Genomic DNA, 21,909 nt, shown 5'->3' on the forward strand with positions numbered 1-21,909 from the left:
AGGAGCCAGAAGAGAGAAAGATAGCTGCATGGCTATAGCCCTTTTATAGGGTCTGCTAGGGTCACGCCCATCTACCTGGTCACACTCAGGGGGAGGATGCTCCAGAACAGGTATGACAGGAAGTCCTTCCTGTCCGGGGCAACATTCCCCTGTGTGTCCACTCTAGGCAACAGGAATTGTTGTATTTGACAGAAATGGAGCAAAATATGGCTGCGTTTCTCATCGTTTGACCTAGGCTGAGTATACACTCTACCATTCAGCTCATCCTTTTCCTCAAAGGATTCTGGCAACTTCAGCACTATTAAAGATTGCTGGGAATTGTAACACCAGGCTTGGCTGCACCTGCCTTTTGCCCTGTTCTTTGCAGTCACAAGTTCACGGTTATGACTGGCAGCAGCTCGGCCAGTCAGTGTCCTTAACTTCACTGACACCGGTATAGTAAAATATGGCTGACAGGGCCCAAGTGTGAAGTTTGCTAAACTACTCCTTGGCGGGGAGAAACTAGGGCAAATGTAGTTTCCCTTGCAACACCCTGCTTGCCCGAATAATTCCCCCCACTGGAGTATATTGGAATTAAGTGGTTATCTTGTGCATACTAATAGACTTCTTCTTCTTCTTCTTCTTCTTCTTCTTCTTCGTCTTCTTCGTCTTCTTCGTCTTCTTCGTCTTCTTCGTCTTCTTCATCTTCTTCGTCTTCCTCCTCCTCCTCCTCCTCTTCCCCTGCACAGCTCTCAAGAATGCTCTGTTCATTTTCAAAAACATTAGGAAAGACATGGTGGCCATTGATGACTTAGAGACCGTTTTGGCTTGCCTGGGGGTCAGTCTGAGCCCCAAAGTTATACAACATGCAGTGGGATCCGTCCGAGTTACCTGTAAGTATCCACCTATTTCAGTGTGCGCTGAAGTAGGAGGGGGGGGGGTTGCGTGAATGCACTGAATGTTTCGCTGGTGGGCTGCAAATTTCAGCCAGGCCTCTCTAGTCCTTGAGCTCAGCAAATGTTTTCCTCATCCAGGGACAGAAAAGAACTTTGTAGGTTCATTAGCATTATATTACAAGACCTCAAATTCTCTTCCAGCTCAGATTCATGCCCAGTCCTGAGAGGAACATCTGGTTTTCCTGGCCTCCCCTCTTGAAAGTAACAGAGCTACATCCCTCCATAGTTATTCACCACTGAGCCAAAATTTCCATCTGGAATATTTTTCTTTCGCAACTGGGAAGTGAGATGGAGAGGGCAAAAGAAAGAGAGCGGGGTGGTGGTGCATAAAATCTAAAGATTTTTAGGGTTCAGAGAAAATAGAAAAATCCTGCAGTTTAGCATCAAAATGTCCCCTCCCATAGGAGCCTGCCTGCAGCTTAAGATCATTGATTCCAAATCCACATTTGCTTGGAATAAGGAAGAGATTTTTTTTTTAAAACCGTTATTGGACTCATACTTTGAAACTCCCTGCCCAGGGAAGTTTGTTTCCCCTCCCCCCCCAACCCCTTTTTGGCCTGCCAAAGCATTAAAAGTATGGTTTCTTAAGTATGCTGAGAGTTGGTAGGGGGCCCCTATTCCCTTCAAAGAGCTACCATTCCCAAAGTTTTCTGGGAAGAGGGATTGACTCTGGAATTTACAGCTCTGTGATGGAAATAGGTAAAGGGACCCCTGACCATTAGGTCCAGTCACGGACGACTCTGGGGTTGCGGCGCTCATCTCGCTTTACCGGCCGAGGGAGCCGGCGTACAGCTTCCGGGTCATGTGGCCAGCATGACTAAGCCGCTTCTGGCAAACCAGAGCAACGCACGGAAACGCCGTTTACCTTCCCGCCAGAGCGGTACCTATTTATCTACTTGCACTGCGTGCTTTCAAACTGCTAGGTGGGCAGGAGCAGGGTCCGAGCAACGGGAGCTCACCCCGTTGCAGGGACTCGAACCGCCAACCTTCTGATCGGCAAGCCCTAGGCTCAGTGGTTTAACCCACAGCGCCACCCAACCCATAGCGCCACCCAAAGCCTCCTATTTCCAGCTCTCAGAACCCTTTACAAACAACACTTCCCAGAATTCTTTAGGGGAACCTGATGTCTGTTGTAGGTGCAATGGTACTGCCTTTACTTTGTAGTGCAGATGGTCCCAGAATCTGACATCCCACCCTGCAAAATACAGCTGGCCAAAGGTTAACAAATTCCCAATTGCAAATCAGTTGCATCAACACCAGCTGCTGAAGAATGCTCCTCAGCCTGTTGGTCTGGAAGACCAACAGGACTAGACAACATTGGTGGACATCACTGGGAACCTTGGAAACAGGAACCTTTAAGCATGTGGGTTTAAATGGAGGGAGGCATTCCTTTGCATAAGCAGGACCCATTTCCTTTCATTCTGTTACAGGGGATGGGAAAATAAACATCTCAGAATTTCTGTCACTTGTGAGAGGACCAACAGTTTGCCATAAAGGACTAGGTAAGTGATTTTTGCCCATAAATTGGACTGGGGTCTATCTAAAGGAAGACTCCTCTTTGAAGCAGAAGAGGCATAGCGATTGAAACAAGTGTTTTCATAGGATTTCCACGGTGTTCAAAGTGCTTCAGAAACGTTTGCTTCTTGTAGAAAAATCTGTGGCCATCCATATGTTGCTGGAACACAACTCCCGCCATTTTTGAACATTGGTCCTCCCGGCTGGGGCTGATGGGAATTGGAGTCGAACAACATTTGGAGAGCCAGAGGTTCCACATCCTTACAGCGACATTGTACAACTGGTTTGAATTATTAACCTGACATAGCAGAATAGGATGGGGGGGGCAGGACTTGAGGGGGGGGGAAAGAAAGTAAAATACTTGGCTTAGTATGTGTAAAAGATTTACCCACTTTTAGAGAGTCATGAAATTCTATTCAATATTGAGCCAGAGCAGAACTCCAACATATAGTTATCAGAGTAAAAACTTAAAACTCGTTGCAGGATTCCCAAAAGATTGACCGGAGGCAATTATATTTCATCCAGCAGAGCTTTACTGCTACTGAAGGCAAATGAGCAGAATGGTCACAAATCCAATACTGTACATTGAGGATTGGCACTGCCCATAAGAAATTCAGTTGCAGTAGTCTTAACTTAAACGTACAGTAACTTCTGTATGAGTCTAAACCCGAACAGTAAGCATACTATGTACAGAACATCACATGAGAAGGAAAAGAGAGAGACAGAGAGAGAGAGAAAGTATGAAATCCAGGCTCCTTCTGGCCTTACTTTTATAGTCAGCATGACCTTGACAGAAAGAGCTAAGAGAACCAGTTTGAACCAGCTGTACTCAGCTTCTCTGAAGGAATGACCTTCAGAATAACCATCATGAACCTTCTGCTTGTTTCTTTCACGCAGAGAAGCTTCCAGAACCATAGCTGTCAAATTTTCCCTTTTCGCACGAGGAAGCCTATTCAGCATAAGGGAATTTCCCTTTAAAAAAGGGAGAACTTGACAGCTATGTCCAGAACCCTCTTGAATTAATTAGAATAGGAAAGATCTCGACACATCAGAGCAATACTTTCTGCACTAAGTAATGCAAACTGACATAGAGAGGCCTACCTTCCTTTGTTTTCTGTACAAGCCACTGATCTGAAAGGGGGCGCCTAAAAGGAGGTAACCCTAGAGCAGTGACTTCTGGAGAAATGCAGTGGGGCAGGTTCCGTCAACAGACGATCATTCTCCTGTGTCTGCATGGAGAGTAAACGGCCTTGGCTCTGTACACTTCAAGGAGCGTCACCATTCCCACCGATCAGCACGGACACTGAGGTACAGATCCAAGCGCCTTCTGGGGGTGCCTTCACTGCGGGAAGTGAAGCTACAGGAAACCAGGCAAGAGGGTCTTCTCAGTGGTGGCACCCACCCTGTAGAACACCCTCCCATCAGATGTCAAGGAGATAAGAAACTACAGTGGTACCTCTACTTACGAATAACTCTACTTACGAATGTTTCTACTTACGAATGGAGCTCCGTCCGCCATCTTGGATGTGGTTTAGATAGGATTTTTTTCTACTTACGAATTTTTAGATAGGATTTTTTTCTACTTACGAATTTTTTCTCCCAATGCATTCCTATGGGATTCAACTTACAATTTTTTTCTACTTACAAATGTGCGTTCGGAACGCATTAAATTTGTAAGTAGAGGTACCACTGTATACAACCTTTAGAAGACATCTGGTGGGTGGGGCACATTAATAAATTAATAAATTATCATTATCATCCTCATCCTCATTATTAGCCAGTCCTGCCAGAGCACTAGATCTTGATGAGCTGCAGCAGGCAGCCTTCTCTCTGCGTACGTATTTTTGGTTCATTTTAATTTTATTTACTTCTCGCTGAACTCTTAAGAGCTCTCTCACGGCACACTAATGCGCCCCTGCCTGCACACAGTTTAGATTGGCACTGTCCAATCTAAGTTGTTGTGCAAAATATTTTTGTTTCAGAAGTATTTAAGGGTTATGCTGTAGATGCCTTGTTTCAGCTGAAGCTGCAGAATCTGATAGGGTCTCTTTTGCTTCTCTCTGCTACACCTGTAGATGAAAGCTCTACTTGGGGGTCTTCCCGGGGCTTTTCTAGTAACACGGATGACTCAGAGACCCAGTGGAGAATACTGCCTGCTCATACTCACCCACCTCTGTTCTACAATCCTGATTACGACGCCGCTCTTGCCCAGCTACGGAAGAGGAAAAATAAATCCCAGAAACCTGCTGAGCCTGAGGCTGAGCAGACCAAACCCAGTACTGAGGTCCCTGAAAGCCGTGTGGAAGAGAAGAGCATTGAGTGGCCAAAGGTCCGGCGAGGCTTTGGCTACACAAGCCAGGACACTCTGTTTCCTCTCTCCTCCACCTTATCCTTGAAAGAAGATGCCAAGATTTCCGCCCAGAAGGCAAGAAAGATGTCCTTGATTGCGAGCCAAGCAGAGGAGCAACCTTTCTCGTTGATCAACTATGACTTGATCCAGAAGCAAAAGAAAAAGAAGAGGCTGTCCTTCCAAAAGGATCTTCCAACGAGGTATGAATTTGAAGAGGCCTTCCAAACATCAGATTCCGAAGGTGAAGGCAGGAAACCATCGGAAGTGGTATCCGACGAGCAAGGTGGGTTTTGAAATGTTGTCCATTCAATGCAATACATGCTTGAACTTGCACATTTTGAATCGAATGAACTGGAGGGGGGGTGGTTGCCGTTTACAATATGGGATTTGTCTTCTAATGAATAATAGGGAGCCAGGGTCAAGGACAGCGGGGTTTTTTTTTAGCCTGATTTCTGCTAAGCCCCTACTCTGCATGGCTAGGGGATAGTACTGAGAAGGCCCTGGTCCTGGTCGAGGCCAGCCTAACCACCTTGTGACTTGGGATCTCCAGTATGTTATTATTTGTGGACCTTAATGTCCTCTGCGGGGCATACCGGGAGAGGCGGTCCTGTAGGTACGAGGGTCCTTAGTGCCGTTTCATTCACTCACTTTTGTACAGGGCATCCGCACGAAGCTGTCATCCAACCATTGTTATCCGGTATTTTCACTGTGGTTCTGTTCTTTTCTTTGACTGTGCATCTTTCCAAAGCATTTGGGTGATGCATCAGTAAAAGAGAAACAATCACATCTCAGCACACATTTCTATGTACACATCCCATTATGTTCTGTCCAACCACTCAGCTTGACATGGCTGCTGTTTGTGGAGCCAATAGAAGCTCAGCAAACATTCATTATAACCTTTGGTGAGGGTGCAATTTTTAGAGCCCATATTTGCTTTCGTAATCAATCTTTTAATTATTATTAAAGTGTTTCCCCCCCTTTTTCATAAAAAAAACCTAATGATATTAATATAAAGTTTTATAGGAATAGGAAAACCCAACAACCCTATTTCTGATCACTGCTGAAATGGCAGTAACTGGAATGGTTTTTAATAATAACAATAATAATATTCATTTTATGGCTTTACCGTGCTTTTATAGCATCATGGGTGCTTCCTGGCGGGATTAATTTGCAAGCGGACCATTTGAGATCTTGAGTTTAACCCAGAAAGGGTAAATCCAGATTAAGTTGGGGACAGGGAATACCGTAAATTACGGCATTTTGATGCTGATGACATTATGTAGATCAGAATTTTCCAAGCTGTGTGTCGCAACATGTTAGTGTGTTGGTTGCAATGTGTAGGTATGTCTCGTGAACGCTCCCTGTGCTCCTCCCGGAATTGGAAAGAGAGCAGGCAGCCCTTTACAGTTTGCTGGTAGAACTGAATTAGTGCGTCGTGAAATGATGCATGTCTAAAAAATGTGTCGCCAGTGTGAAAACTTTGGAAAGCTCTGGTGTAGATGCTGCAAACAGCCACGGTGGTGGCAGCAACAATTTGCAAACCCGAGAAGCATTAATTCTACCAAACTTGCCCCCAGATATCTGGAACCACACTCTTTAATATCATAATGAACAACAACAACAACCCCATGATGCTGTTGTTGCATGATGCTGTTGTGGTGATGTGGGTGGCACTGTGGTCTAGATCACTGAGCCTCTTGGGCTTGCCGATCTCGGCTGTTCGAATCCCTATGACAGGGTGAGCTCCCATTGCTCTGTCCCAACTCCTGCCAACCTAGCAGTTCGGAAGCATGCCAGTGCAAGTAGATAAATAGGTACTGCTGTGGCGGGAAGGTAAACGGCATTTTCGTGTGCTCTGGTTTCCGCCACGGCGTCCTGTTACGCCAGAAGTGGCTTAGTCATGCTGATCACATGATCTAGAAAGTTGCCTATGGACAAACGCCAGTCTCCTCGGCCTGAAAGCGAGATGAGCGCTGCAACCCCATAGTCGCCTTTGACTGAACTTAACTGTCCAGGGGTCCTTTACCTTTACTTCCCAGAACACTGAGCAAATTCTAGGGGCCAGACTCCCAGGTTTACTTTCCTATGGACAAGAGACCACTGGAGACCAATGTCTTTGTAGTTTTGCTTTATTTTCAAATATATAAGTAGAGCATAGTAGAAGCAAATAAACTCTCCTAAAGCAGGCAGAAAAACAGCCAAGCTTGCTTTGGATTCCACAGGCAGTGCATCTCACACTGCATCACTTACCGGTACAGCCACTCAGAGTTCTTCTCCCCTCTCTCCCTTTGCCCTTCTCTTTCTCCTTCTTTGCCAACTACAAAACTGTGCTGGTCCAAGGGTAATCCAAGAGGCGAGGTCCAGGGCCGGTCCAAAGTCTAAGGAATCAACGAGGGGTCCGTCCGATGAAGCTGAGGCAGGGTGCAGGGCAGGAAACTAGGTGAGGTCAGGAATAGGAACACAGGCAGGATCTGGCAAGCAGCAATATTGCTCCCGCAACCTGGGGTCTGTCCGCCTTTTATCTCTGACAAGGTAATGGCCAGTCCCGATCCCCTGATGACTCACCACCCTGCCTTGCCTGAAGGTGAGCACTCCTCCTGCACATAGCTGCCAAGTACCCCGTTTTCCCCTGGAAACCCCCGTATTTTCTTACCGTTTCCTGCAGGTGTCCCGAATGGCAAAATACCCCGTATTCCCCTGGATTATGGAGCTCCTGCCGGTGGCCATGTTCTTCTGGTGCTGCGCCGGCACCGGAAGTCACTTCTACGCACTTCCGGACATGTGTAGAGGCGACTTCCAATGCCGCTGTGCCCATTTCCAAAATGTCCGCAGCGCCAGAAGTCGCTTCTACGCACTTCCGGACATGCATAGAAGTGACTTCTGGCACTGCGGACATTTTGGAAATGTAGAGCTGTAGAGCTGGAAGAGACCCTGAGGATCATCTAGTCCAACCCCCTGCAACGCAGGAATATGCGGCTGTCCCATATTACAGGGGATCAAACCTCCAACCTTGGTGGTATCAGAACCACGCTCTAACCCAGGCATCCCCAAACTGCGGCCCTCCAGATGTTTTGGCCTACAACTCCCATGATCCCTAGCTAACAGGACCAGTGGTCGGGGATGATGGGAACTGTAGTCCAAAACATCTGGAGGGCCGAAGTTTGGGGATGCCTGCTCTAACTAATGGAGCTATCCAGATATTCCCATCAATTCGAGGCACATTTAACTTCTTTTCTTAATCCTCACCCACTGAGGAAATAAAAGCCAAGTCATTTCCTCTCCCCCTTCCCTTCTAAGTGATCAACTTAATATGTCCTCGCCAGCCAGAGTCAGTAACGTTATGCGTGGGCAGAGAGGAGTAAGCTGTGTTAAAGATGAGGAAATGCAGAGCAAAAAAAGCTATTCCTCTTCACTTCGGAGAGCAAGCAACGACATGGCAGGGGGCTTCGCAAAACATCTGATCACATGGGCAGCCAAGATAACCTTACAGTGGCGTTTTCCTGACAATTCTGGACATTCTACTTGCTATGAGAAACACCAGTGTCGTGTTGTACTGGAATCCAGCATTGCCTGAGCTCTGTGAGTGCAGCTTTCTCCCGATTGAAGTGCAGAGTGTTTGAGGACCAGGACATTCGCAGGGAAACCAAAATGCTTACTTACAAAGCTATTGTACTACCAACCTTACTGTATGCTTGTGAAATGTGGACCACTTATAAATGCCACCTCCAACTCCTTGAAAGATTCCATCAACGGTGTCTCCAAAACTTTTTAGGTATCACCTAGGAAGACAGGCGAACTAATATCAGTGTACTAGAAGAAGCAAAGATCACCAGTGTCGAAGCAATGATTCTTCAACTACATTGGAATACTGTAGTCATGTTGTTCGGATGCCTGATTATTGTCTTCCAAAGCAACTACTCTATTCCGAACTTAAAAATGGAAAGCATAGTGTTGGTGGTCAATAAAAGAGGTTCAAAGACTCTTTCAAGGCAAATCTTTAAAAATCTAGCATTAACACTGACAACTACGAAACACTGGCCTACGAATGCTCCAATTGGAGAACGGCCTTTACCAAAGGCGTCACGGGCTTTGAAGACGCTCAAACTCAGGACGAAAGGGAGAAACGTGCTAAGAGGACGGCACGTTTGGGAAACCCTCGCCATAATCAAGTCCTGCCCAGAAACCTATGTCCCCACTGTGGAAGGACGTGTGGATCCAGAATTGGCCTCCACAGTCACTTACGGACTCACTTTTGAAAACCATGTTTATGGAAGACAATCTTACTTGGCTACGAGTGATCGCCAAAGAAGAGGAGTTGTACTGGCATTTCGCACAGCAAATGCACAAAGCAGATGTCTAAAGCATTTCTGTGTGCGTGAATCTGAGTACCCTGGACAAAACACAGCTCCCAGAGATGTGTTTAATGGTGTACGTGCACTTTGCATGTTTGCTGCAGGAAACACTAGTGCCTTTTCACACATCACATGGGGCAAACACACCTTGGCCTCTGAAAGTGCCCTCGGCAGAGAGCCCCAGCCAGTTTTGACTCCCTAAGGAGCACGATCCCTGCGTTTGTAAATACAGGCCAGTCTCCAGTTATCATTCAGCTTTGTTTTCAAGTGCTTGAAACCTCCCAGCTATGCACCTAAGAACAATTGTAAGTATCCACTGGATCATCCCAACTTGGCCCGCAGAGCACGATGCGACTGCTACCCTCAGTTTGTGCAGAGCTCAGGTTTCAGCTCTGTGCGACGAAGTTGCCTTTTCAAAGGGTGCAAAACACCACTCCTCGTGAACGATCGCTTTTTTCACGTGAAACAAAGCCAAGTGCTACGAGAACACGAGAAAATCCTGCTGGATGAGGGCAGTGGCCCGTGGGAAACCTGCAAACAGGATGTGAGCACAAGAGCACTCTTCTGTAGTTTCCAGAGATTGGCATTCAGAAGCATTCATACCTCTAACTGCAGGGGCAGAGTATAACCATCGCAACTGGCATCCACTGATAGCTTTCTTATAGCTAGATTTAGCTTCATAGAATCATAGAACTGGAAGGCTCATGATTAGTCCAACCCCCTGCAATGCAGGAATATGCAGCTGTCCCATGCGGGGATCGAACCTGCAACCTTGGCATTATCAGCACCATGCTCCAACTATCTAGGCTCCTTCATGGATTTGTCTAACCCTCTTTTAAATGAAAAGATTCCAAGAGCTCTGGCCCGGTAATGGAATAATTTTTAGAAAATTTTAAGGTGAGAATAAGAAGCCAAATTCCAGTAGTAATCCAGTTTTTAGAAACCCAGGGCAAGGCCCTGTTTCGGTTTATTCTCCATCAGCTCTAGTTTCACAGTTTCAAGGTCAAAGCATACCATTCATGTTTTTCTAAGTTAGAAAAACATGAATGGTACGCTTTGACCTTGAAATTACTACTGGAATTTGGCTTATTCTTCTCAACTTAAAATTTTCTAAAAATTATTCCATTACCTGGCCCAGAGGTCTTGGAATCTTTTCATTTGGTTGTCTCAACTCTCCAAGGACTCCAGTTTATCTAGTAACCTTCTTTTAAAGTCATCCTAGCCATCCTGCCTTCTGTGAGAGCAAGTTGCATCGTTTGACTATGCACTGCATGAAGAAGAACTTCCTTTGATCTGTGCTGAAATTTCCAACATTCGGCTTCAGTGAATGCCCATGAGTTCTAGTGCTGCGAGAAAAACTTAACTCTCTCCATGTTCTCCATTCGATGCATAATTTTATAAACTAATATCATGCCACTGCTATCCCCCCCCCCCATTTCTGTTGACAGCCAAGCAGTTTGCCAAGAGTTAATTTGGGACGGCGCAGTGCTTCACAAAGCAGATCGCCTCCTTTAAAGCGCCAGTTGCAGTGCAGGCCCCACTGTATATTGCCTCTTTTAGATGCTGGACCATAAAGAAGGCTGATCGCCGAAGAATTGATGCTTTTGAATTATGGTGCTGGAGGAGACTCTTGAGAGTCCCATGGACTGCAAGAAGATCAAACCTATCCATTCTGAAGGAAATCAGCCCTGAGTGCTCACTGGAAGGACAGATCATGAAGCTGAGGCTCTAATACTTTGGCCACCTCATGAGAAGAGAAGAATCCTTGGAAAAGACCCTGATGTTGGGAAAGATTGAGGGCACTAGGAGAAGGGGGCGACAGAGGACGAGATGGTTGGACAGTGTTCTCGAAGCTACGAACATGAGTTTGACCAAACTGCGGGAGGCGGTGCAAGACAGGAGTGCCTGGCGTGCTCTGGTCCATGGGGTCACGAAGAGTCGGACACGACTAAACGACCAAACAACAAGAAGATGCTTCAGAGCTGGTAAAGATCCTGGCCAATGCACATGGTCTGGAAGGTCACCAAAACAGGGCCCTTGTTCCCATTGGGTAAAAGGATTGACAAAACACCCCTCTCCTTCCCCAAATTCTGTGCCACCTGGAACACTGATGGACCTCACCTTTCCAACCATATCAGTTTGCCAAAGATAACCATTTCAGCTGGAAGAACTCCCCTCCAGGACTAAATTAGTGTGGGTTACCAAAACCCAGTTCGAGCCAGAATGATTGGCCAAACTTCTGGAGGTGCAGATTTGGTTGAATCTGCCCTTGTGTGCTAGCCCCACAAGATACTTCTCTCCATATCCCCACACCATTGCTGCAGAAGATCAGAATGGACTTCCCCATCTTGATTTGCACCGGCTAACATAATTTGGAATCCCAGTCTATATTTGATCCAAGTTCTACATGGATGCTCCTCATGAAGTGCCCAAAGGGTATATCGTTTCCGTTTGTTACATGTATACCTTGCCTTTCCATTAAAATAATAGTATCACCCAAGGAAGGTAACAACAAAATTCAATACGTTACAAATAAGTAATATCACAGTAAAACCATATAAAAATAAAAAACGGAGTAGATAAAAGGGGTTTTGAAAAAAGAAGAAGAAAAAAATGGCACACAATTAAAAATATGGTGAGTTGTATTCACTTAAGTCGTAATCAGAATAGACCTATTGAAATTAATGGACATGGTTAACTTAGCTCCATTGTTTTCAGTGGGTCTAACCCAATTACCTTAAAATACAGAGGAAAAGACAGAGAGGAATGGGGAAATGCCTTCTAATATATAGCCTTTTGCTTTCTGGTTGAATACATGGGCTTAGAAAAATCTACAATGGCACTGAAAAGTTTTTATTATTTTAGAATTTTGCCTGCCGTATCCCAACGATTTGGAGTGAATTGCAGCTTGCTTCCCTTCACTCTCGCTGACAATTGTGGGGCCTATGGGGGCTGGTGTCCAATCTCTCCCCTGCATCTCAGCCATCCCGAATAGCCATTTTAGAGGGTAGCAATGGACAAACCCACAAGCTGCATGTGGCCCTCTAAGCCTCTTTGGCAGGCATACTCTGAGCCAGGCATAGGCAAACTCAGCCCTTCAGATGTTTTGGGACTACAACTCCCATCATCCCTGACCACTGGTCCTGTTAGCTAGGGATGATGGGAGTTGTAGTCCCAAAACATCTGGAGGGCTGAGTTTGCCTATGCCTGCAGCCTTGGGTGCCTGGGTGGGGATGGAGAAACACTCTCACCACCTAAGCAGAGAGAGAGAGAGAGAGAGAGAGAGAGAGAGAGAGAGAGAGAGAAGGCTTTGGAAGGCATGGGTCCAGGGCTCAACAGGTAGTGGTCATCTTTTGAAATCCCAAAGAAAAAGAGCTGGACCGATTCTTACTTGAAGCGGGCATTTCTGCAAAGATTGTAGTTTTTGTTGGTGTTTCCTAGCACTCCTCTGCTGCTGAAGTGGTTGAAATGGAACCACAGCAACTTCATTTCTCGCGGCCCTTCGCTGTCATCTCTTGGCTTGGGAAATGTGGCCACAAGTTCCCACTGGCATTGGGTGGTGGGCAGAACACAACCTTGCATTCCATTGGCCAGCATTCACTAGGGATGACAGCAGAATGGGCCTCTTGTTATGTAAAACTCTGCTTACCTCACATAGTGGGTGGGGAGTTGCCCCATTGCTTTAGAGGCCCTTCATAACCTTATATATATATATATATATATATATATATATATATATATATATATTTAAAATTCATTTTCACTTTTAACACTTGCTATCGTACATGAATCATAATCATTTTACAAATAGGATTCTCAGAATCCCTGAACTTCCCTCCATGGTTTCCCCAGATATTCTTTTCAAACTGCACCCATGTTTTCTTAAATCTCAATTTTATCATAGTTCTCGCTTCATTGCAAGCATTTTTAAAATCCTGCCAATGTTTTCATTTGTTTACAGTGTTCTTTCAAGTAACTTCCTCATTCTTTATTAAATTTATTGTCCTCTTGATTTCTGATTTTCCCGGTCATTTCCGCCAATTCGGCATAGTCCATCATCTTTATCAGCCATTCTTCTTTTGTAGGTAGATTGTCCTCCTCCCATCTTTGGGCAAGATGCATCCGTGCAGCTGTTGTAGCATACATAAATAATCTGTTCTGCTCCTTAGAAATTTCTGGACCTAAAATTACTAGTAAAAAAGCTGCAGGGTGTTTTTTTTGTTTTGTTTTTACAAAAGTTATTTTAAACATTTTTTTCAACTTGTTATAAATCATTTTCCAGTATACTTTTTTTTTTTGCACGTCCACCACATGTGGTGAAATGTGCCTTCCTTCTCTTTACATTTCCAACATGTATTTTTTAGCAGTTCTATACATCTATACATTCTAGTTTAGTAGGAGTTAGGTACCAGCGATGCATCATTTTCATATAATGAGGCCCCTCATATCCAACCAGAATTCAAATCTCTTGCTAGGCTTGCGGCAAGCATCTTATTTTCTAAAGATGATAAACAACAAACAACCCCCAAAACCAAAGAAATATGTATGAAACTCTATGCCAGGCATCCCCAAACTGCGGCCCTCCAGATGTTTTGGCCTACAACTCCCATGATCCCTAGCTAACAGGACCAGTGGTCAGGGATGATGGGAATTGTAGTCCAAAACATCTGGAGGGCCGAAGTTTGGGGATGCCTGCTCTATGCAGAGTGTGGCAGAGACCAACCCCAAGTCTAGGGGGGGTGAGACTTCTCCTCACCAACCTTCCTATCGCATATCAAATATACATGAATTACTTTTTGTTTACATGGCTTACTGGGAAAATAGCCAAGTCAGCAGAAAGCAAACTGTATGGGGTGAAACAGTTTATTAAACTACAGCAGCATGGCAGATAGTATTCTAAGCACCTAATATTGAAACCTGCTGGCCAGCAGTGATGTTATGGTTTAGGGCAGTGTTTCTCAACCTTTTTTGGGCCAAGGCACACTTGTTCCATGAAAAAAATCACGAGGCACACCACCATTTAAAAAGTTAAAAAAAATAACTCTGTGCCGCCCTATATTGACTATATAATTATGACTGTAAGAAACACTTGCCAATTGCTGTGTTGGTTGCAATCTCCTGTAATAAGGCTTCACAAGCCGCTGATTTCTCTGCCAGCACAATCCTTTGCTCAGCAAGTTTCAGGTTGAGCTCATCCAGCCAGCTTCTTTAAGTTTGTCTAAAACCACCCTCCTGTGGTGGTGGCTGTTGACAGCTGCGCTCGCCCCGCGTCATGACCCGGCCGGCTTCCTTTCCGGCGGGTCAGTGTTGTCTATTGGCGGCCGCCAGGCACGTGGCAATGCAAATCGCCCTTCTCGTCGCCGCACGTCGCGGCACACCAGCCAGCGTCTCGTGGCACACTAGTGTGCCGCGGAACAGTGGTTGAGAAACGCTGGTTTAGGGGACCTGTTGCACTAGGTCCCAGATCACCTTTGTCTTGTTTATAGGGTGGCTGGATGCCCTGCAACGTGTATTGCTTGTGAGATTTCACCCACCATTTTAATTTCCAGAAGGCTTCTATACATATAAATTAGCACATTCAAACTCTATGCACATTTGAGCCGCAGGTAGGGTTGCCAGGTCAGAAGTATCCCAGACCTTGAGATTTCAGGGCCCAAACCTGAGACCTGGGGGCGGCCTCTGGTGATGTCATGTCGGACAAGTGGCAAGATTTCACAGGAGGTGCTACAGAGAAAGTCTAAGCAGTAATTTGCAGAGATGGGGGTTAATTGGGAGGAGAGCATGACCACCATCACCTTGAAAGTCTATGCAATGATTTGCAGAGATGGAGGTTAATTGGGAGGAGAGCATGACTATCATCACATTGAAAGTCTAGGCAATGATTTGCAGAGATGGAGGTTAATTGGGAGGAGAGCATAACCATCATCACATTGAAAGTCTAGGCAATGATTTGCAAAGATGGAGGTTAATTGGGAGGAGAGCATGACCATCATCACATTGAAAGTCTAGGCAATGATTTGCAGCAGGGTTCTGCTGAGTTGAAGCTTGGAAGCTGCATGCACAGCCTATTTAATCAACTGCCACAGGTCCAATAAAGATTGTTGTGGCTTTGGTGTGCTGATGGACCACGCAAGTTATGCTGTTAAAGCCTGGGTTAAATGTAGCCTCTGTCAGATTAAAAAATGAAGCCATATTTGTGCATATTTGCTTTGTGTCAGCTGTTGTTTAGTCGTTTAGCCGTGTCCGACTCTTCGTGACCCCATGGACCATAGCACGCCAGGCACTCCTGTCTTGCACCGCCTCCCGCAGTTTGGTCAAACTCATGTTCGTAGCTTCGAGAACACTGTCCAACCATCTCGTCCTCTGTCATCCCCTTCTCCTTGTGCCCTCCATCTTTCCCAACATCAGGGTCTTTTCCAGGGAGTCTTCTCTTCTCATGAGGTGGCCAAAGTATTGGAGCCTCAGCTTCACAATCTGTCCTTCCAGTGAGCACTCAGGGCTGATTTCCTTCAGAATTGATAGGTTTGATCTTCTTGCAGTCCATGGGACTCTCAAGAGTCTCCTCCAGCACCACAATTCAAAAGCATCAATTATTCGGCAATCAGCCTTCTTTATGGTCCAGCTCTCACTTCCATACATCACTACTGGGAAAACCATAGCTTTAACTATATGGACCTTTGTAGGCAAGGTGATGTCTCTGCTTTTTAAGATGCTGTCTAGGTTTGTCATTGCTTTTCTCCCAAGAAGCAGGCGTCTTTTAATTTCGGGACTGCTGTCACCATCTGCAGTGATCAAGGAGCCCAAGAAAGTAAAATCTCTCACTGCCTCCATTTCTTCCCCTTCTATTTGCCAGGAGGTGATGGGACCAGTGGCCATGATCTTGGTTTTTTTGATGTTGAGCTTCAGACCATATTTTGCGCTCTCCTCTCCCACCCTCATTAAAAGGTTCTTTAATTCCTCCTCACTTTCTGCCATCAAGGTTGTGTCATCTGGATACCTGAGGTTGTTGATATTTCTTCCGGCAATCTTAAGTCCGGCTTGGGATTCATCTAGTCCGGCCTTTCGCATGATGAATTCTGCATATAAGTTAAATAAGCAGGGAGACAATATACAACCTTGTCGTACTCCTTACCCAATTTTGAACCAATCAGTTGTTCCATATCCAGTTCTAACTGTAGCTTCTTGTCCCACATAGAGATTTCTCAGGAGACAGATGAGGTGATCAGGCACTCCCATTCTTTTAAGAACTTGCCATAGTTTGCTGTGGTCGACACAGTCAAAGGCTTTTGCATAATCAATGAAGCAGAAGTAGACATTTTTCTGGAACTCTCTAGCTTTCTCCATAATCCAGCGCATGTTTGCTATTTGGTCTCTGGTTCCTCTGCCCCTTCGAAATCCAGCTTGCACTTCTGGGAGTTCTCGGTCCACATACTGCCTAAGCCTGCCTTGTAGAATTTTAAGCATAACCTTGCTAGCGTGTGAAATGAGCGCAATTGTGCGGTAGTTGGAGCATTCTTTGGCACTGCCCTTCTTTGGAATTGGGATGTAGACTGATCTTCTCCAATCCTCTGGCCATTGCTGAGTTTTCCAAACTTGCTGGCATATTGGGTGTAGCACCTTAACAGCATCATCTTTTAAAATTTTAAATAGTTCAGCTGGAATATCATCACTTCCACAGGCCTTGTTATTAGCAGTGCTTTCTAAGGCCCATTTGACTTCACTCTCCAAGATGTCTGGCTCAAGGTCAGCAACCACACTACCTGGGGTGTACGAGACCTCCATATCTTTCTGGTATAATTCCTCTGTGTATTCTTGCCACCTCTTCTTGATGTCTTCTGCTTCTGTTAGGTCCTTACCACTTTTGTCCTTGATTATGGTAATCTTTGTACGAAATGTTCCTTTCATATCTCCAATTTTCTTGAACAGATCTCTGGTTTTCCCCATTCTATTGTTTTCCTCTATTTCTTTGCAGTGCTCATTTAAGAAGACCATCTTGTCTCTCCTTGCTATTTTTTGGAAATCTGCATTCAGTTTCCTGTATCTTTCCCTATCTCCCTTGCATTTTGCTTGCCTCCTCTCCTCCGCTATTTGTAAGGCCTTGTTGGACAGCCATTTTGCTTTCTTGCATTTCCTTTTCCTTGGGATGGTTTTCGTTGCTGCCTCCTGTATAATGTTACGAGCCTCCATCCATAGTTCTTCAGGCATTCTGTCCACCAAATCTAAATCCTTAAACCTGTTCCTCACTTCCACTGTGTATTCATAAGGGATTTGATTTAGATTGTATCTTACTGGCCCAGTGGTTTTTCCTACTTTCTTCAGTTTAAGCTGGAATTTTGCTATAAGAAGCTGATGATCTGAGTTACAGTCAGCTCCAGGTCTTGTTTTTGCTGACTGTATAGAGCTTCTCCATCCTTGGCTGCAGAGAATATAATCAATCTGATTTCGATGCTGCCCATTTGGTGATATCCATGTGTAGAGTCGTCTCTTGTGTTGTTGGAAAAGAGTGTTTGTGATGACCAGCTTGTTCTCTTGACAGAACTCTATTAGCCTTTGCCCTGCTTCATTTTGAACTCCAAGGCCAAACTTGCCAGTTGTTCCTTTTATCTCTTGATTCCCTACTTTAGCATTCCAATCCCCTGTAATGAGAAGAACATCCTTCTTTGGTGTCATTTCTAGAAGGTGTTGTAAGTCTTCATAGAACTGGTCAATTTCACTTTCTTCAGCACCGGTAGTTGGTGCATAAACTTGGATTACTGTGATGTTAAAAGGTCTGCCTGGATTCGTATCGAGATCATTCTGTCATTTTTGAGATTGCATCCCATTACAGCTTTTGCCACTCTTTTGTTGACTATGAGGGCCACTCCATTTCTACTACGGGATTCTTGCCCACAGTAGTAGATATGATAGTCATCCGAACTGAATTCGCCCATTCCCTTCCATTTTAGTTCACTGATGCCCAGGATGTCAATATTTATTCTTGCCATCTCATTTTTGACCACATCCAGCTTACCATTGTTCATGGTTCTTACATTCCAGGTTCCTATGCAATATTTTTCTTTACAGCATCGGACTTTCCTTTCGCTTCCAGGCATATCCGCAACTGAGCGTCCTTTCGGCTTTGGCCCAGCCGCTTCATCAGCTCTGAATCTACTTGTACTTGTCCTCCGCTCTTCCTCAGTAGCATGTTGGACGCCTTCCGACCTGAGGGGCTCATCTTCCAGCGTCATAACTTTTATATGCCTGTTGTCTTTGTCCATGGAGTTTTCTTGGCAGGGATACTGGAGTGGCTTGCCAATTCCTTCTCCAGGTGGATCACGTTTGGTCAAAACATAACTTCTCCAAGTTATTTAAGCCCCTTCGCCACGACAAGGCAGTGATCCATGAAGGGGTTGTGTCAACTGGGCTTAGCTAATTGCATCCTGGGCAGTTTCCCCCACCCTTTCCCCCCTTGTCATGCTTCTGTTCTTTGCAACTGCAGCCTGCTGTGCACAGGTCTAGCAAGTGAAACTTTTTTTAGTACAGTGGAGATAAAGGGATGTGAAAAGCGTAATCTGCTTCATTTCTGTGCACTAGACTATTGATAAAGAAGGTTGCAGCCCTCAAAATCTGTAATGTTTTATAGTTTTCAGGCAGATGGCTCAGCCTTCGGCAGTACAGTGGTACCTTGGGTTACGAACACGATCCGCTCCGGGACACAGTTTGTGACCTGAAATGGTCGTAACCCGAAGCGCCATTTTGCGCATGCACAAAGCGTGATTTCCACGATTTTTGCGTTTTGCGCATGCACAAACCGTGCCCCCTGCTTCTGCCCATGCGCAGAACGCGGCGGAAATCCTTCCGGGTTTGCGTAGTTCGTAACCCGAGGTGTTTGTAACCCGAGGTACGACTGTATGGTTAACCAGACCTCTGTCTGGTATGAGCTGGAATGGTTGCAAAAATAGCAAACCTTTTCCAGTGTGTTTAAATAAACCTCTAGTTTCCAGGCCCAATTTGAAGTGCTGGTGTGGACCTATAAAAGCCCTACATGGCTCAGGACCTCAATACGTTAAGGACCACGAATTGCCCTGGACCCTGGGCTTGTCGTCTGAGGCCGTTCTCTATGTTCCCACTCCCTGAGAGGTCCGGAGGGTCGCAATACGAGAACAGGACCTTTTCTGTGGCAGCTCCTCACCTGTGGAATGCTCTCCCCAGAGAGGCTCAACTGGCTATATCATTACATGTTGTCAGACAAAACATTCCTCTTTCTTACCAAGGCCTTGGGCCATCAAATAATCTATGACCTGTTAAATGAGAAGGGTGGGGGGACCTGTTATTGCGACACTGTATATTTTTATGCTTTGTAGTATGTTTGTATTATCATGCTCCACAAAATATGTTCTTAATGGGAACAACAACAACAACAACAACAACAACAACAACAACAACAACAACAACAACAACAAGACTGTCTCTGTCTACATGATCACCACCACCCAAAAGCAGACACAGAAATGTGAGAGGGTGGGAATCTAGGTGAATGTGAAACCTTGGTGAGGAGAAGTAAACCAGAGAAGGGATAATTCAGAATACAACAATGGTTGGCAGACCATTACCCTTCCCTCTGTCTCTCCTCCTCTGCTCAAATTCACCCCCTTGTGAAGCTGCTTGTTCTTTCAAGAAAAACAGACCCAGAGCTTTGTTTCTTGGATCTGTGTGTAAAGGTAAAAAGGTGAATGGTAAAGGACCCCTGGATGGTTAAGTCCAGTCAAAGGCAACTATGGGGTTGCGGCGCTCATCTCGCCTTCAGGCTGAGGGAGCCGGCATTTGTCTACAGACAGCTTTCCGGGTCATGTGGCCAGCATGACTAAACCGCTTCTGGCGCAGCAGGACACCATGACGGAAGCCAGAGCGCACAGAAACGCCATTTACCATCCCGCCGCAGCGGTACCTGTTTATCTACTTGCACTGGTGTGCTTTCGAACTGCTAGATTGGCAGGAACTGGGACAGAGCAACGGGAGCTCACCCCATCATGCGTATTCGAAACGCTGACCCTCCGATCGGCAAGCCCAAGAGGCTTGGTGGTTTAGACCACAGTGCCACCCGCGTCCCTCTGGATCTGTGTGTAGTGTGTAGTTTGCCCCTAACTAGAGTCTCTCTTCAGCCTTGCAGAATGCCTTCGATATCCTCAACACGCTTGCAGGAGATAACATGAAAGGCAATGAACTGCACTCCACCTTTCACAAAATGGGAGTGAGTGTGAACGAGAAAGAGTTCCAGGACGTGCTGCAGAATGCGGGTTTGGCAAGTGAGTCTCTCCAGGGTCCTTGGGGCTTCGCCTGAGGCAGGCTTTGGGCTAGTGTGGCAAGTGTGGGGTGCTCCTTTCCATTCCAAACTTGCCTGAGCAGCTCAACTCCCTCCCTCCCTCCCTCCCTCCCTCCCTTTCTTCCTTCTGGTTTTTATTTATTTATTAAATCTAAAAATGTGTGTGTGTGTGTCCTGTTGAAGGGGCTCTGTTAGTCTGGCAGGCCTCAAAGACCATCAACAGTATAATTTATTGACTTTGAACTACTAAGGCCTCGGTCCAGTATACCTGAAGGAGCGTCTCCACCTCCATCATTCTGCCCGGACACTGAGGTCCAGCACCGAGGACCTTCTGACGGTTCCCTCGTTGCGAGAAGCCAAGTTGCAGGGAACTAGGCAGAGGGCCTTCTCGGTGGTGGTGCCTGCCCTGTGGAACGCCCTCCCAACAGATGTCAAAGAGGAAAACAACTACCAGACTTTTAGAACAGTGTTTTTCAACCTTTTTTGGGCAAAGGCACACTTGTTTCATGAAAAAAAATCACGAGGCACACCACCATTAGAAAATGTTAGAAAATTTAACTCTGTGCCTATATTATTGAGGTTATAAGCTGCTTGAGGTTATTATTGAGGTTATTACCGTGTTTCCCACATTTTAAGACACTGTCTTCTATTTATTTTACCCAAGAAAACAAGCCTATGGCTTATTTTCGGGGGGTGTCTTTTTAATTTTTTTTTAACTGTAATTACCGCAGCCAGCGTTGCTGCTGCTGGGTCCCGGAGGCGGCCTGCTGGGTCGGTGACCAGCAGCGCTGCAGGGAGCCCTGGATTGAGGAGGCGGCCTGCCAGGTCGGCGTCCAGCTACGCCGGTGCGGGACACGGGAGAGAGCAGGAGATTGAGCAGCCACTGCGGCATCGCGCTGCCAGAGACCCGCAGCCACTGAGGAGCTCGTGGTGCCGGGGCTTGCGGGCGGCTCTCGCCTTGCCGCCCTTTTTCCTGCTCCCGGGGGAGACGCGGCTTCCATCCCCCATTGCCAAGGAAACAGCCCGGGGGAGAGACGCCAGAGCTGAGGCGCCCCCCGCCCGCGGATCCCGCCCACCACCCGCCTGTTGCCGCTGCCGAAAACGGCAATGCTTAGGGCCCCCCACTCCTTGCGCGAGGGGGAGTAAGGCCGCCCGAGCGGTCCAGGGCTCGCTTCTGAATGCGCAGGGACAGGGCTGCGCTGTTAAACTGTTTGCAAACTCCTTGCCCAAAATAAAGCTGTCCTGCAGAGTGCCGGATCGAGGAGCCGGTCTGCAGAGTCAGCGCCCAGCAGCGCGGTGCTGGATTGAGGAGGCGGTGCTTCGTGCGGAGCTGCTGGGCGCCGACCCTGCAGGCCGCTTCCTCAATCCGGTGCTCCGCGCGGCGCTGCAGGGTGCCGACCCGGTAGGCCGCCGGATCAAGGTAGACCGCCTCCTCAATCCAGCGCCGCGCTGCTG

The 21,909-nt window shown here is 46.4% G+C and overlaps 1 protein-coding gene across 1 annotated transcript in view; it reads left to right on the plus strand.

Annotated features, from left to right (window-relative positions):
* LOC118094582 (uncharacterized) overlaps positions 1 to 21,909 on the plus strand; it is an 86,894-nt gene that overhangs the window by 10,317 nt on the left and 54,668 nt on the right. The window contains exons 8-11 of the mRNA XM_060282078.1: positions 729 to 872; positions 2,366 to 2,437; positions 4,526 to 5,083; positions 20,294 to 20,437. Coding sequence (XP_060138061.1) covers positions 729 to 872; positions 2,366 to 2,437; positions 4,526 to 5,083; positions 20,294 to 20,437 — 918 coding nt within the window. The remainder of the gene's footprint in view (positions 1 to 728; positions 873 to 2,365; positions 2,438 to 4,525; positions 5,084 to 20,293; positions 20,438 to 21,909) is intronic.

The sequence above is a fragment of the Zootoca vivipara genome, chromosome 13 (genome assembly GCF_963506605.1).
Source record: "Zootoca vivipara chromosome 13, rZooViv1.1, whole genome shotgun sequence".
Lineage (NCBI taxonomy): Eukaryota > Metazoa > Chordata > Lepidosauria > Squamata > Lacertidae > Zootoca > Zootoca vivipara.